General features: G+C 63.3%; 1 protein-coding gene and 1 long non-coding RNA gene across 3 annotated transcripts in view; one reads left to right on the plus strand and one right to left on the minus strand.

Annotated features, from left to right (window-relative positions):
• Positions 1-1,246: 1,246 nt before the first annotated feature.
• Positions 1,247-2,058, minus strand: LOC129197920 (uncharacterized). The gene is made up of 3 exons (XR_008574404.1): positions 1,957-2,058; positions 1,622-1,848; positions 1,247-1,514 (listed from the first exon to the last, which is right to left on the minus strand). It is a non-coding gene; the product is annotated as an uncharacterized LOC129197920 (long non-coding RNA).
• A 1,683-nt stretch (positions 2,059-3,741) lies between these two features.
• Positions 3,742-15,949, plus strand: part of LOC129197917 (phosphoribosylformylglycinamidine synthase-like) — a 30,807-nt gene continuing 18,599 nt past the window's right edge. Inside the window, exons 1-16 of one of the 2 annotated variants that reach the window (XM_054806738.1) lie at positions 3,742-3,887; positions 4,683-4,851; positions 5,125-5,263; positions 5,785-5,890; positions 6,312-6,498; positions 7,470-7,575; positions 8,174-8,314; positions 8,903-9,027; positions 9,110-9,238; positions 9,948-10,079; positions 10,997-11,125; positions 12,548-12,621; positions 12,717-12,873; positions 13,100-13,161; positions 13,722-13,883; positions 15,768-15,881. In XM_054806738.1, coding sequence (XP_054662713.1) covers positions 4,683-4,851; positions 5,125-5,263; positions 5,785-5,890; positions 6,312-6,498; positions 7,470-7,575; positions 8,174-8,314; positions 8,903-9,027; positions 9,110-9,238; positions 9,948-10,079; positions 10,997-11,125; positions 12,548-12,621; positions 12,717-12,873; positions 13,100-13,161; positions 13,722-13,883; positions 15,768-15,881 — 1,932 coding nt within the window. In that variant the 5' untranslated portion in view covers positions 3,742-3,887. Of the gene's footprint in view, positions 3,888-3,984; positions 4,095-4,682; positions 4,852-5,124; positions 5,264-5,784; positions 5,891-6,311; positions 6,499-7,469; positions 7,576-8,173; positions 8,315-8,902; positions 9,028-9,109; positions 9,239-9,947; positions 10,080-10,996; positions 11,126-12,547; positions 12,622-12,716; positions 12,874-13,099; positions 13,162-13,721; positions 13,884-15,767; positions 15,882-15,949 lie in introns of those variants that run through there. The other variant, XM_054806739.1, reaches the window with a different exon arrangement.

The following is a 15,949-nucleotide window of genomic DNA, read 5'->3' on the forward strand; positions in this document are numbered from 1 at the left end:
GGTGGGGGGGGGCAGAGGCTGAATTCCAGGTAAAACCCGTTGGGTTTTCGGGGGGGGGGGGGGCAAAGGCTGTGGAGCGATGCGTGGGGGGAGGGGTGGGGGTGGGGGGGGTGAGGGCATCCCGCGAGGAGCTCATGGCGCGGGGACGCCCGTGACGTGACGTAAGCGTAGCCGAAACGACGGGCCCGTACCCGAAGGCCCGATTCGGTGTGACCAGAACCTTTTCGTCGCTTCGTTAGGCGGAAATATCCAGAAACTGGGGGGGGGGGGGGAAGGGAACTTGGGCCAGGGTGTCGTGTCCCCCCCCCCCAAATTATCCCCCCGGATAAAGGAACCGAGCGTTCCAGTTTGCGTACTGGGCGAAGAAACCAGGACCAGTTAGAGGAACGTGCCCAAAGGAAACGCCTGCCGCTTCCCGCGATAATCGGCGTTAACGAGTTTCCCCGTTAATCCCGAACGTGCGCCGACGGGGTCCGGATGGGACGAGGCTTTTGAATCGCGACGGATCCGCGGGATTTTCTCGCCCCTCCTCCGGACCGAAGAATTCCGAGGACGTTCCCTGCGACGGGCAAAAGGCGTTTCTCTTGGTTTTTCGTCGCGATCGAAGATTTGGGTTAGCCTCCGCGACGTGAGCTACGGTTGCCGGAACCGTGACTGAAGAATTCTCAAGAACGCCGGGTTTTAACGCATTGCCGTTTCGTCAACTTTCGGGTCGTGGCTTTTGTCGTATCCGTGTCGCGACGGGTAAGAAACTTTCGACGGATGGCGGGGGGGGGGGATATTAAAGAAAAATCTCCCCTAGGGCGTATTTTAAAATGTTGGAAAGAAATCGGAAGGGACCCGCTTATAAAAAGACGATTAATCGAGTATCGTAACGGGCGCTGGCCGATGTAGAAATTGGATGAGCAGGAAAAACGGCCCCAAAATAAGAATTTGGAAAACAACACGGCGTCACGACGGGTGTTGTTTCGTAGAAAGGAGAAGAGATGGGGTGAGGTACCTCCCGTTGCTTCGTTTTTCACCTCGCGAGATCCTCCGGAGCGACTGCGGGACTGTGGGTTTATCCCGGCCGAGGCGCCCGTTAAGTAAATTGGAAATGCCGATCGCCTTTAACGATGATGAAGTTCCGTCGTTAATCCCGGAATCTAAAGCCGCGGAGGCGAGAGCTTTTACGTTGCGGGAATCAACCTAAGGCTAACGAAGGAATTCCCGAGGAGGCGGAGAACGCAGCGATGCCTTCGGCGAGGTCGCGGGTAGATCGGGAAGAGCGGAATCCGTAAGGATTATCCTTAAACCCGGAATAAATCTGGTAAGACGAACTCGAGGATTCCGAAAATAGCCTGATAATCTTTGGAAAGAATTAATTAGAAATAAGGAAAAGAAACCGTCCCGGAGGAGTTACGCCGCGGTAATGGGGATGGTGTCCTATCGGCAGCGGAAACCTGGCAGGAGCGCGCGCGCAAACGACTGCAAGCTCGTTAAGCTTCTTAAGGCCAAGGAGGACCTTTCGGAGACTGGGGGGGAAAAAAAATAAAAAATAAATCAAATAAAGCTTTAATGACGGCGCCTGCCAGATTTATCTGAACCCGTCGGACTCTTCGAAAGGCAGCATCTCGCTTACATATCGAGCGACGCTGTTGGAGCAAGATGACGGAGGGCTCAAAGTCACCTCCAAGATGACGTAGGGCTCAAAGTTGATGATGTAGAGCTCAAAGTCACCTACGGGATGATGTAGAGCTCAAAGTCGATGATGTAGGGCTCAAAGTCACCTATGGGATGATGTAGAGCTCAAAGTCACCTCCAAGATAACGTAGGGCTCAAAGTCGATGACGTAGAGCTCCAAGTCACCTATGGGATGATGTAGAGCTCCAAGTCACCTCCAAGATGACGTAGAGCTCAAAGTCGATGACGTAGAGCTCCAAGTCACCTATGGGATGATGTAGAGCTCCAAGTCACCTCCAAGATGACGTAGAGCTCAAAGTCGATGATGTAGAGCTCCAAGTCACCTCCAAGATGACGTAGAGCTCAAAGTCGATGACATAGAGCTCCAAGTCACCTATGGGATGATGTAGAGCACAAAGTCACCTCCAAGATGACATAGGGCTCAAAGTCGATGATGTAGAGCTCCAAGTCACCTCCAAAATGATGCAGGGCTCCAAGTCACCTCCAAGATGACGTAGAGCTCAAAGTCGATGACGTAGAGCTCCAAGTCACCTCCAAGATGACGTAGAGCTCCAAGTCACCTCTGCTGTCACTCCGGCTACGGGTTTTGTTTTTTTTTTAACCTGGAATGAGGAAAGCGAGGAGCCCAACTACAGACGCCGCGGGGGCCGAGGCGCGTCAGCGCAGAGAGCGGAACCGATGGGCGCTGACATCAGGCCTCGAGAGCGACAAAAGGGGTAAAATACACAGACGGGCCGCAGATAATGGCGTCGGCGCGGCGCGCGGCGCTCGCGGAGGCGGTTTGGGAAGAGGGAGGATTGGCGTCGGCACGGGGGTCTTCGATTGGGCGCCGAGAAGAAATTTGGAAAAAAAGGATTAAAAAAAGAGTGAAAAAAAGAATGAAAAAAAGAACGGAAAAAAGAACGAAAAAAAGAATGAAAAAAAGAATGAAAAAAGAATTTAAAAAAGAATTTAAAAAAGAATTTGAAAAAGAATTTGAAAAATAATAAAAAATAAAAAAATAATTAAAACAATAATTAAACAAATAAAAATAAAAATTAAAAAATAATAAAATTTAAAAAATTAAAAAATTAAAACTAATAAAAATAATAAAAATAAAAAATAATAAAAATAATAATAAAAAATAAAAATAAAAATAATAAAAATTAAAAATAATAAAAAATTAAAAAAATTAAAAATTAAAAATAATAAAATAATAATAAAAATAAAAATAATAAAAAATAAAAATTAAAATAAAAATTAAAAATAATAAATTTTTAAAATAAAAATAATAAAAAATAAAAATTAGTAAAAATAATAAAAAATTAAAAATAATAAAAATAATAAAAATAATAAAAAAATTTAAAAAATGATAAAAATTTAAAAAAGATAAAAAATTTAAAAAAAGTAAAAAAATTAAAAAAATCATAAAAAAATAATAAAAACAATCCAACGTCTCCGAGGTGTCCCAGAAATTCCTGGCAAAATCGGTTTTGCCGAGTCAGCCAGACGAAACGGGCAGCGACGTTTTCGGGGGGTCGGGGCCCCATGAAGAGGAACCTTCGGCCGCCCCGCGCCGCCTGTGCCGCTTCCTGCGAGGTCATCGGTGACGACGAGTTCGCTTTCGGTTCCGAATTGCGACGACGGGGACCCCAAGGGAGCCCCCCACGACCGATGGGGACCCCCCCTGACCATGGGGACCCCCAACAACCATGGGGACCCCAAGGGACCCCACCCCCCCCACCCCCCCGGCCATGGGGACACCTGGATCACAGCCCGGGATCTGCGTCACAGTGATGTCAGCACACGCCCCCCCACCCCACCCCCCTGGCCCGCTGCCCCCCCCCCCCCCCGGGTCTGGCCTTGGGGGAGGAGGGGGAGGGGCGCTGCCAAAGCTCGTGGAAACACCGCCCCCCCCCCATGAGTTAACGGAGGGGGAGGGGCAGGAAGGGGACACCCCTCCCCCCCCACCCGGGCCCCTCCCACGCGTGTCCCCCCTCCCCCCCCCCCCATGCGGGGTCCCCCCCCCCACCCGATGGGGGGGTTGGGTGGGTGCGGGGTCCCGATGTCGTCCCCGATGTCCCCTCCCCCCTCCCCCCCCCAACCTGGTTCCCTCCGGGCGGGGGGGGGGAGGGCGGGGGGGGAGGGGCCGAATTCCACTTCCGCGCGCGCGCGGGTCAAAAACGTGGGTGCCCGGGGGGGCAAAGGCTGCGGAGCGCTGCGTGGTACGGGGAACGGGGTTTCACGCGTGACATGGCGTGACGTGTGGCGTGACGTGGCGTGGGGGGAGCGGGGAAGGGGGGGGTTGGGTCGCGCGCGGCCTCGCGAGCTCTTGGGGGGGGGGAGGGGGGGGTTGTGGGGGCCCCGCGTGGAGCACACGTGGAGCGGGGCGAGTGTTGTGACGTAGGGAGAAGAGGGGCTCTCTTAGTGACGTAAGGGCTTGGGGGTCCCGCAGGTTTTGGGGGGATCCCGGGGTGTCTGGGGGGGTTTGGGGGTTTCCCCGGGGGGGGGGGTGGGGTTTGGGGGTTCCCCACGGCTTTGGGGGTCCGCAGGGTTTGGGGGGGGGGTCCCCCCGAGATTTGGGGGGGGTCCCCAGATTTGGGGGTCCTCGGGGGTCCCTGAGGGATTTGGGGGTCCCCGGGGATTGGGGGTCCTGGGGGGTTTTGGGGGTCCCCGGGGTGACCCCAGGTTTGGGGGTTCTGGGGAGTTTGGGGGGGTCCCCAAGTGTTTGGGGATCCCTGAGGTTTGGGGGTTCCCCAGGATTTGGGGGTCTCTGGGTGGGGGGTGTGTCCCTGGATTTGGGGGTCCCTGGGTTCGCCAGGCTTTGGGGGTCCCCATTTTGGGGGGGGGGGATGTCCAGGACTCTCTGGATTTGGGGGTGCCTGGAGGGGGGTTCCCAGGTTTGGGGGGGGTCCCCAGGTTTGGGAGTGCTGAGGGGGGGTCCCCAGGTTTGGGGGGGGGGTCCTCAGGTTTGGGGGTCCCCTCTCACCCTCTCTCCCCCCCCCTTTTCCCCCCCCCAGATGCAGGTGCTGCGGTTCTATGTGCGGCCGGGCCCCCCCGAGCAGGTGGGGGGTGCTGGGGGGGCCCCCCTGGGGCTGGGATTGGGGTCCCCCCTGCGGGTGGCCCGAGCCGTGGAACCGGGGGTCACCGCTGTCACCTGCGAGCTCTGCTACTACCTGGCCTGGGACGGTACGGGGGGGTTTGGGGGGGCTCGGGGGGGTTTTGGGGGGCACGGGGATGTGGGGGGACACGGGGGGGATGGGGCATGGGGGGGGCACGGGGGACACGGGGGGTGGGGAGGGTGTGGGGGGCACGGGGGACGTGGGGGGGTCATGGGCTTTGGGGGGTCTTGGAGGGATGGGGGGGCAGTGGGGGTTTTGGGGGGCAGGGGGGTGTTGGGGGGCGTCAGGGGGCTATTTGGGGTGGGGGTGGATGGGGGGTCCCAGCGTTTGGGGTGCGCAGGGGAGGACCCCCCCGACGCGGAGGAAAGCCGGATCCTGCGCTGGGTCTTGGGGTCCCCCCTGGGGCAGGGGGAGGAGGTGGCCCCCCAAAGTTTCCTGCGCCCCCACGGCCCCCACCTGCTGCTGGAGATCGGGCCCAAGTACGGCGGGGGGGGGTCCTATGGGTGCTGGGGGGGGTCATGAGGGGGGTCCTAATGGGGGGTCCTGGGGGAGGGGGGTCCCATGGGTGCTGGGGGTGTCCTGAGAGGGGGTTCTGGGGGGGGAGGTCCCATGGGTGCTGGGGGGATCAAGAGGGGGGGTCCTGGGGGAGGGGGGGGTCCCATGGGTGCTGGAGGGGTCCTGAGGGGGGGTCCTGGGGGAGGGGGGTCCCATGGGTGCTGGGGGGGTCCCGATGGGGGGTCCTGGGGGGGGGGGGGGGTCCCATGGGTGCTGGGGGGGGTCTTGAGGGGGGGTTCTGGGGGAGGGGGCTCCCATGGGTGCTGGGGGGTCCCATGGGTGCTGGGGGGGTCCCGATGGGGGGGTCCTGGGGGGGGTCCCATGGGGGCTGGGTGCCTCGTGGGGCGCTGGAGGTGCCTGGTGAGGGGGTCCCATGGGTGCCCTGTGGGGTCCCGTGGGTGCTGAGGGTGCCCTGTGGGTGCTGAGGGTCCCGTGGGTGCCGCAGGCTGGGGGTCTGCACGGCCGCCTCCACCAACGCCGTCTCCCTCTGCCGGGCGGCCGGGCTGGGCCGGGTGCAGCGAGTGGAGCGATCCCGGCGCCTCCTGCTCCAGGTGGGGGGCACGGGGGGGGACATGGGGGGGCACGGGGGGGTACCGGGGTCATGGGGGGGCACTGGGGGCACGGGGGGGCACTGGGAACATAGGGGGGCATGGGGGGAGCGCCAGGGGGGCACGGGGGGGGCACTGGGGGGGGGGGGCAGCTGGGATCATGGGGGGGCACGGGGGGGACACTGGGGACATGGGGGGGCACCAGGGTCATGGGGGGGGGGGCAGTGTCCCCAGGGGTCCTGCTGTCCCCGGGGGTCCCCCTATCCCTGGCTGTCCTGAGGTCCCCAGGGGTCCCTGTGTCCCTGGGAGGGTCACCCGGTGCCCCCCTATCTGGGGGTGTCCCCACGGGGGGGGGGGCGTCCCTCCCCCCAGGGCCAGGCCAGGGGGGTGACACGGGGCCATCTCTGTGTGTCCCCCCCCCCAGTTCGAGGGGCAGCCGTCGCGGGGGGCAGCGGAGCGGCTGGGGCGGGCGCTGCGGGACCCCATGACGGAGCAGCTGTACCCCGAGCCGCTGGCCACCTTCGAGGTGCCCGTGCGCCCCGTCCCCGTCACCACCATCGACGTCCTGCGGGGCGGCCCCCCCGCCCTGGAGCAGGCCGACCGCGAGCTGGGTAGGGGTTGGGGGGGGGACATGGGGGGGGACATGGAGAACGTGGAGAACATGGGGATGTGGGTCACAGAGATGTGGGGACATGGGGGGGACATGGGACGTGGTGGGATGTGGGGACATGGAGAACGTGGGGACATGGAGAACATGGGTCACAGAGATGTGGGGACATGGATCATGGGGACATGGAGGACATGGGTCACAGAGATGTGGGGACATGGGGGGGACATGGAGAACGTGGAGAACATGGGGATGTGGGTCACAGCGATGTGGGGACATGGGGGGGACATGGGACGTGGTGGGATGTGGGACGTGGGGACATGGAGAACGTGGGGACATGGAGGACATGGGTCACAGAGATGTGGGGACATGGCGGGGACATGGAGAACATGGGGACATGGGTCACAGAGATGTGGGGACATGGGGACATGGGACATGGTGGGGGGATGTGGGAGGTGGGGACATGGAGGACATGGGGACATGGGTCACAGATGTGGGGACATGGGGACATGGGACATGGTGGGGGGATGTGGGAGGTGGGGACATGGAGGACATGGGGACATGAGATGGGTCACAGGGATCTGGGGACATGGAGGACATGAGGACATGGGTCATGGGAACATAGAGGACAAGGGACTTGGGGACAAGGGGACATGGAGAACATTGGGGACATGGGTCACAGGGATCTGAGGACATGGGACATGGGTCATGGGGACATGGAGAATATGGAGGACATGGGGACATGGGTCATGGGAACATGGAGGACAAGGGACTTGGGGACAAGGGGACATGGAGGACATGGGGACATGGGTGACAGGGACCTGTGGACATGGGGACACTTGGGGACAAAGGGTCATGGGAACACGGGTTGTCTCTGAGTGTGGGTTGAGGGACCTGAGGGGACACTTGGGGGGACATGGGGGGGGGGGTCCGGGGGTCCCTGGAGACCCTTGGGGACAGTGGTGTCCCCCCCAGGCCTGGCCTTCGACCCCTGGGACGTGCAGTACTACACCCGGCTCTTCCGCACCGCCGGCCGCAACCCCACCTCGGTGGAGGCCTTCGACCTGGCCCAGTCCAACAGGTGCCGGGGCTCCCCAAACCCCCTGGGCCCCCCCAAATCCTCCAGACACCCCCAAAACCCCCTGGGCCCCCCCCCAAACCCTGTGCCCCCCCCCCAAATCTTCCAGACACCCCCAAACCCCCTGGGTCCCCAAAACCCCCCAGACACCCCCAAATCCCCAGAGCCCCCTTGAGCCCCCCAACCCTCCTCCACCTCCCTGGAGCCCCCCAAAATCCCTCTGACACCCCCCCCCCCCAAACTCCCCAGACCCCCTTGAGCTCCCCTGGTCCCCATTGATGCCACCACCATGACCACATCCCCATGTCCCCTCATTGGTGTCACCACCATGACCACGTCCCCATTGATGCCAGCACCATGACCATGTCCCCATTGACACCACCCCCCACAACCATGTCCCCATGTCCCCCCCATTGATGTCACCACCATGACCACGTCCCCATGTCCCCCTATTGTTGTCACCCCCATGACCATGGTCTCCACGTCCCCATTGATGCCACCACCATGACCATGTCCCTGTGTCCCTCACTGACACCCTCACCATGACTGTGTTCCCCCCCCGGTGATGCTGCCCCCCATGACTGTGTCTCCATGTCCCCAGCGAGCACAGCCGCCACTGGTTCTTCAAGGGGCGGCTGGTGGTGGACGGGCAGGAGGAGCCGCAGTCGCTCTTCCAGAGCATCATGGGAACCCAGAGCTCCAGCAACCCCAACAACGTCATCAAGTTCTCCGACAACAGCAGGTGGGGCCCATGGGTGCCCCATGGCGTCAAGGCCAGGGGTCTCTGGGGTGGCTGTCACCCATGGGTTACCATGGCAGGGAGGTTGGGGCGAGGGTCCCGTGAGCCATCGGTGATGATAGCTTCAAGGTTCAGGGATCCCATCACCCATGGGTGACCATGGCAGGGAGGTTGGTGGGATCCCGTCACCCATGGGTGATGATGGCTTCCAAGTTCAGGGGTCCCATCACCCATGGGTGACCATGGCAGGGAAGTTTGGGATCCCATCACCCATGGGTGACCTTGACATGAAGGTTGGTGGGATCCCGTCACCCATGGGTGATGATGGCTTCCAAGTTCAGGGGTCCCATCACCCATGGGTGACCATGACCCGGAGGTTGGTGGGACCCCATCACCCATGGGTGACCATGGCAGGGAGGTTGGGCATCCCATCACCTATGGGTGACCATGACCTGGAGGTTTGGGATCCCATCACCCATGGGTGACCTTGACATGAAGGTTGGGTGTCCCATCACCCACGGGTGCCTGTGCCTCGCCGCGTGCCCAGGCTCCGGCGGGGTGGGTGGCGACGCGTCCCCCCTGTCCCCTCAGCGCCATCCGGGGGGTTCCGGTGACGACCCTGTGGCCGCGGGACCCGGCCGAGCCGAGTTCTTTTGAGAAGAGGACGACCATCCGGCACGTCATCTTCACCGCCGAGACCCACAACTTCCCCACGGGTCAGTGGGGCTGGGGAGGGGGGGTGGGGTGGGGCTTGAAGAGTGGGCGTGTCCTAACATGACCCCCCCCCCCCCCCAAAAGCTGTGGCCCCCTTCAGCGGGGCGACCACGGGGACGGGGGGCCGGATCCGGGACGTGCAGTGCACCGGCCGCGGCGCCCACGTCATCGCCGGCACCGCCGGCTACAGCTTCGGCAACCTGCTCATCCCCGGTGAGACCCGCCCCCCCAAACCCGGGGACCCCCCCGCCCCCCAACCTGGGGACGCCCCCCCCAAACCCCCCGGGGACCCCCCAAACCCCCCAGGGATCTTCCAACCCCCCCCCCCCCAGACTCCCCCAATACCCCTGGGACCCCCCTAATCCCACCAGGTCCCTGGGCAACCCCCCTCCCCCAGGACCCCCCCCAAACCCCCCTCTGGGACCCCCAAACTCCTGAGACCCCCCCAATCCCCCAAACGTGCTCAGGACCCCCCCCAAACCCTGCCAGGAACCCCAACACCCCATGGGACCCCCCCCAAAACCCCTGCCTGGGAGCCCTTAACCCCTGGAATCCCCCCCAGATCCCTTAGACCCCCCCAAACTCCCCAGGACCCCCCCAGACCTCACTGAGCCCCCCCAAAACTGCCCAGGACCCCCCCAAACCTCACTGAGCCCCCCCAAACTCCCCCCAAACCTCACTGAGCCCCCCCAAAACTCCCCAGGACCCCCCCAAACCTCACTGAGCCCCCCCAAAACTCCCCCCAAACCTCACTGAGTCCCCCCAAAACTCCCCAGGACCCCCCCAAACCTCACTGAGCCCCCCCAAACTCCCCCCAAACCTCACTGAACCCCCCCCAAAACTGCCCAGGACCCCCCCCCCCCAAACCTCGGGTCCCCCCCACCCCTGGGACCTCCCCCCCAGACGTCACCCCCCCCCCCAGGCTATGAGCTGCCCTGGGAAGACGGGGCGCAGCCGTACCCCAAATCCTTCGCCCGCCCCCTGGAAATCGCCATCGGGGCCAGCAACGGCGCCAGCGACTACGGCAACAAATTTGGGGAGCCCGTGCTGGCTGGTGAGTGGGGACCCCTCTGGGGACCTTTGGTGACCCCCCCCAGGGACATTCAGGGACACCCAAAGATCTCCATGGTCTTGGGGACACCCCAATGGGCACCCCAAGGTCATTGTGAGACCTTCCAAAGATCTCCATGGTCTTGAGGAACCCTGGGGACACCCCATTGGGCACCCCAAGGTCATTTTTGGGACCTTCCAAAGATCTCCATGGTCTTGAGGAACCCTGGGGACACCCCATTGGGCACCCCAAGGTCATTTTTGGGACCTTCCAAAGATCTCCATGGCCTTGGGGCCCCCTGGGAACACCTGAAGAACGTGGGACACTTGGGGACCCCCAGGGACATTCAGGGACTCTCAAGGGACACTCAAAGACCTCCATGGTCTTGGGAACTACTGGGGACCCTTGGGGACCCCAGGGAAATTTGAGGACCCCAGGGCTGTTTGGGGACCCTCTAGAGACACTCAAAGACCTCCATGGTCTTGGGGACCCTCGGGGACCCTTGGGGACCCCCTGCTGCCTTGCAGACCCCAAGGACATTTGGAGACCTTCCAAAGATCTCCATGGCCTTGGGGACCCTTGGGGACCCCCTGCTGCCTTGTGGACCCCAAGGACATTTGGAGACCTTCCAAAGATCTCCATGACCTTGGGGACTCTCGGGGACCCTCAGGGACACCCCATAACTTTGAGGACCTCAAGAAATTTTGGGGACCTTCCAAAGATCTCCAAGATCTTGGGGCCCCCCCACCCCGGGGACCCCCTCCCTGTTGCCTTGGGGATCTCTGGGGACATTTGGAGACCCTCTAAGTGACACCCAAAGACCTCCAACGCCTTGGGGTGACCCCCGGGTGGGTTGGGGGGGGGTGGCAGATGTTTTTGGGGTGCAGGGGGGGAGGGATGACGCCTTGAGGTGTCCCCAGGTTTCGCCCGCTCCTTCGGGCAGGTGCTGCCGGGGGGGCAGCGGCGGGAGTGGATCAAACCCATCATGTTCAGCGGTGGCATCGGCGCCATCGAGGACGACCACGTCCGTAAGGAGCCCCCCGAACCCGGTGAGACCCCCCGGAATGACACCCCCCCCCCCCCACCATGGGATTCCCCCCCAAATCCCTATGGGAACCCCAAATCCCCGTGGGAACCCCCTGGGACCCCCAAATCCCTGTGGGACCCCCAAATCCCCATGGGACCCCCCTTCGGGACCCCCGAGTCCCCATGGGAACCCCAAATCACCCTGGGACCCCCAAGTCCCCATGGGAACCCCCTTGGGACCCCCGAATCCCCATGGGAACCCCAACTCCCAATGGGAACCCCCTGGGACCCCCAAATCCCCATGGGACCCCCCCCCCCAGGACCCCCGAATCCCTGTGGGACCCCCAAATCCCCATGGGAACCCCCTGGGACCCCCAAATCCCCATGGGACCCCCCCCCAGGACCCCCGAATCCCTGTGGGACCCCCAAATCCCCATGGGAACCCCAAATCCCCATGGGAATCCCCCCCCCCAGGACCCCAAATCCCCATGGGAACCCCCTCGGGACCCCCAAATCCCCATGGGAACCCCAAATCCCCATGGGAATCCCCCCCCCAGGACCCCAAATCCCCATGGGAAACCCCTCCAGGACCCCTGAATCCCTGTGGGACCCCCAGATCCTCCTCCCTCACCCATGGGACCCCCAATCCCCCCCTCCATGGGACCCCCAATTCTCCCCCACCCCTGGGATCCCCAAACTCCCCTAGGACCCCAAAACCCCCACCCCTCACCCATGGGACCCCCAAATCCCCCCTCCCCCTCCTTCATGGGACCCCCAAACTCCGTGGGGACCCCCAAATCCTCACCCATGGGACCACCAAACCTCCCTGGGACCCCCAAATCCCCCCTCCCACCCATGGGACCCCCAAACTCCCTGGGGACCCCCAAATCCTCACCCATGGGACCTCCAAACCTCCCTGGGACCCCCAAATCCCCCCTCCCACCCATGGGACCCCCAAATCCCCCCCCTTGGGACCCCCAAATCCTCCCCCCTCACCCATGGGACCCCCAATCTTCCCCCATGGGACCCCCAAACTCCCTGGGGACCCCCAAATCCCCCCCTCACCCATGGGACCCCCAATCTTCCCCCATGGGACCCCCAAATCCCCCCTCCCCCTCCTTCATGGGACCCCCAAATCCTTCCCCATGGGACCCCCAAACTCCCTTGGGACCCCCAAACCCCCCCTCCCCTCACCCATGGGACCCCCAAATCCTCCCCCTTGGGACCCCCAAATCCTCCCCCCTCACCCATGGGACCCCCAAATCCTTCCCCCATGGGACCCCCAAACTCCCTTGGGACCCCCAAATCCCCCCTCCCCCTCCTCCATGGGACCCCCAATCCTCCCCCTTCACCCATGGGACCCCCAATCTCCCCTGGGACCCCCAAACACCCCCACCCATGGGACCCCCAAACTCCCATGGGACCCCTAAATCCCCCCCCCCCAGGGATGCTGGTGGTGAAAGTGGGGGGCCCCGTGTACCGCATCGGCGTCGGGGGGGGGGCCGCCTCCTCCATCCAGGTAAGGGGGTTCCCTTGGGGGGGGGGGGGGGGTGTGGGGGGGTGTTTGGGGGGGGTCCATGTGTGTCTGTCCCCGTCCCCCCCCCCCCCCCCCAGGTGCAGGGGGACAACGCGGAGGAGCGGGACGCGGGGGCGGTGCAACGGGGGGACCCCGAAATGGAGCAGAAGATGAACCGGGTGCTGCGGGGGTGCATCGAGAGCGGGGGGGGGAACCCCATCTGCAGCATCCACGACCAGGGGGCTGGCGGCAACGGTAAAGGGGGGGGGGGGAATTTTGGGGGGGCACGGGGGGGCTGGCGGCAACGGTAAAGGGGGGGGAATTTTGGGGGGATGGGGGGGACATGGGGGGGATGCAGGGGGATGGGGGGCACTGGGGGGGCATGGGGGGGGACACGGGGACACAGGGGGATGGGGGGGGCACGGGGGGGGGCATGGGGTGGGGGGGGGTCCCCCCAATATCCCCGTCCCGCCATCCCCAGGGAACGTCCTGAAGGAGCTCAGCGAGCCGGCGGGTGCCGTCATCTACGCCAGCCGCTTCCAGGTACGGGGGGACCCCCCCTATGGGACCCCCCCCACCCATGGGACCCCCCCCCAGTGTCTCCCCCTGCCCCCCCCTGTGCCCCCCCCCCCAATGTCCCCCCGTGCCCGTGTCGCCACCCCCCCCGTGCCCCCTTTGTCCCCCCAGCACCCCCCCATGCCCCCCCAGTCCCCCCCCCCCGTGTCCCTCCCAATGTCCCCCCATGTCACCCCCCCCCCCCCCCCATGCCCCCTTTGTCCCCCTGGTCTCTCTGCCCCCCTGTCCCCCCACGTGCCCCCCCCAATGTCCCCCCATGCCCCCCACCTGGTGTCCCCCTCATCCCCCCGTGCCCCCCCCTTTGTCCCCCCATCCCCCCCTCGTCCCCCCCCCATGCCCGTGTCACCCCCCCTCACCCCCCCGTGCCCCCTTTGTCCCCCTGTCCCCTCCCTGTGCCCCCCCAATGTCCCCCCATGCCCCCCACCTGGTGTCCCCCTCATCCCCCCAGTGCCCCCCTCCTTTCCCCTCCCTCGTCCCCCCCTCGTCCCCCCCTTGTCACCCCCCCCCCGGTGACACGTGTGGGGCAGCGGGGGGACCCAACGCTGAGCGTGCTGGAGCTGTGGGGCGCCGAGTACCAGGAGTCCAACGCGCTGCTGGTGCGACCGCCCCGGCTGGGGCTGCTGCGGCGTCTGGCCGCCCGCGAGCGCTGTCCCCTCTGCGTGGTGGGGACCGTCACCGGGGACGGGCGGGTAAGGGGGCGGCGGGGGGTGGACGTGGGGGAGGTGGGGAGGTGGGGGACAAGGGGGGTGTGGGGTGGTGGGGAGGTGGGGACGTGGGATGTGGAGGTGGGGACGTAGGGATGTGGGGACTTGGGGACATGGGACGTGGGTCGTGGGGACGTGGGGATGTGGGGATGTGGGGACTTGGGGATGTGAGGACATGGGATGTGGGTCATGGGGACGTGGGGACATGGGGATGTGGGGATTTGGGGACATGGGTCATGGGGACGTGGGGACGTGGGGACATGAGGACCTGGGACGTGGGTCATGGGGATGTGGGGACTTGGGGACATGAGGACATGGGTCACAGGGACGTGGGGATGTGGGGACTTGGGGATGTGAGGACATGGGATGTGGGTCATGGGGATGTGGGGACATGGGTCATGGGGACATGGGGATGTGGGGACGTGGGGATGTGGGGACGTGGGGATGTGAGGACATGGGACACATGGATCAGGACATGGGAATGGACAGGGACATGGGGAACACCATGGGGACATGGGGATGTGGGGACTTGGGGACATGAAGACATGGGACGTGGGTCATGGGGACGTGGGGACATGGGATGTGGGGATCTGGGGACTTGGGGACCTGAGGACGTGGGACATGGGTCATGGGGTCGTGGGGACATGAGGACCTGGGACATGGGTCATGGGGATATGGAGATGTGAGGACTTGGGGATGTGAGGACATGGGACGTGGGTCATGGGGACATGGGGTCACGGGGACATGGGGATGTGGGGGCTTGGGGACATGAGGACATGGGATGTGGGTCATGGGGATGTGGGGATCTGGGGACTTGGGGACATGGGATGTAGGTCATGGGGACGTGTGGATGTGGGGGTGTGGGGACTTGGGGACATGAGGACATGGGACGTGGGTCATGGGGACATGGGGACATGTGGATGTGGGGGTGTGGGGACTTGGGGACATGAGGACATGGGACGTGGGTCATGGGGACATAGAGACGTGGGGATGTGGGGACATGGGACATGGGGGACATGGATCAGGACGTGGGAATGGACAGGGACATGGGGAACACCATGGGGACATGGGGATGTGGGGACTTGGGGACATGAGGACATGGGACGTGGGTCATGGGGACGTGGGGACATGGGATGTGGGGATCTGGGGACTTGGGGACCTGAGGACATGGGATGTGGGTCATGGGGTTGTGGGGACATGAGGACCTGGGACATGGGTCATGGGGACATGGAGATGTGAGGACTTGGGGATGTGAGGACATGGGACGTGGGTCATGGGGACATGGGGTCACGGGGACATGGGGATGTGGGGGCTTGGGGACATGAGGACATGGGATGTGGGTCATGGGGACATAGGGACGAGGGATGTGGGGACATGGGACATGGGGGACATGGATCAGGACGTGGGAATGGACAGGGACATGGGGAACACCATGGGGACATGGGGATGTGGGGACTTGGGGACATGAGGACATGGGACATGGGTCATGGGGACATGGGGACACAGGACAGGGATGCAGGGACATGGTGGACACCATAGGGATGTGGGGACCTGGGGGACGTGGGGACATGGGGATGCAAAGACATGGGGGACACTGTGGGGACTTGGGGTCCTGGGGGTGTGGGGACATGGTGACACATGGGGACATGGGGGGACGTTGGTCCATGGGGCCAGGACACGGTGACCTGGAGGGACCTGAGGAGATTGGGGGACACGGGGGGGTCCTGGGGGTGGCTTTTGGGGGTCTCTGTTGGGCAAAAGGGGGTTTGAGGGGGGGCCTGGGGTCCTTTTGGGGTCCCTAGGGACCAGGAAGGCTCCTGGGGGGCAGTTTGGGGGTGCCCCAGCCCCACTGACCCCCCCACCCACCAGATCGTGCTGGTGGATGACCTGGAGGCGCCGGTGCCCGAGGGGGGGTCCCACGAGGGGCTGCCCACCCCCGTCAACCTGGAGCTCGAGTGGGTGCTGGGCAAGATGCCCCGCAAGGTGAGGTGGGGGGGGCTTGTGGTCACCCCAGGGGTGGGACCTGAGGGACCCCCCTGTTGGGAATGGGG

This window comes from Grus americana, chromosome 30 (assembly GCF_028858705.1).
Source record: "Grus americana isolate bGruAme1 chromosome 30, bGruAme1.mat, whole genome shotgun sequence".
NCBI classification, from domain to species: domain Eukaryota; kingdom Metazoa; phylum Chordata; class Aves; order Gruiformes; family Gruidae; genus Grus; species Grus americana.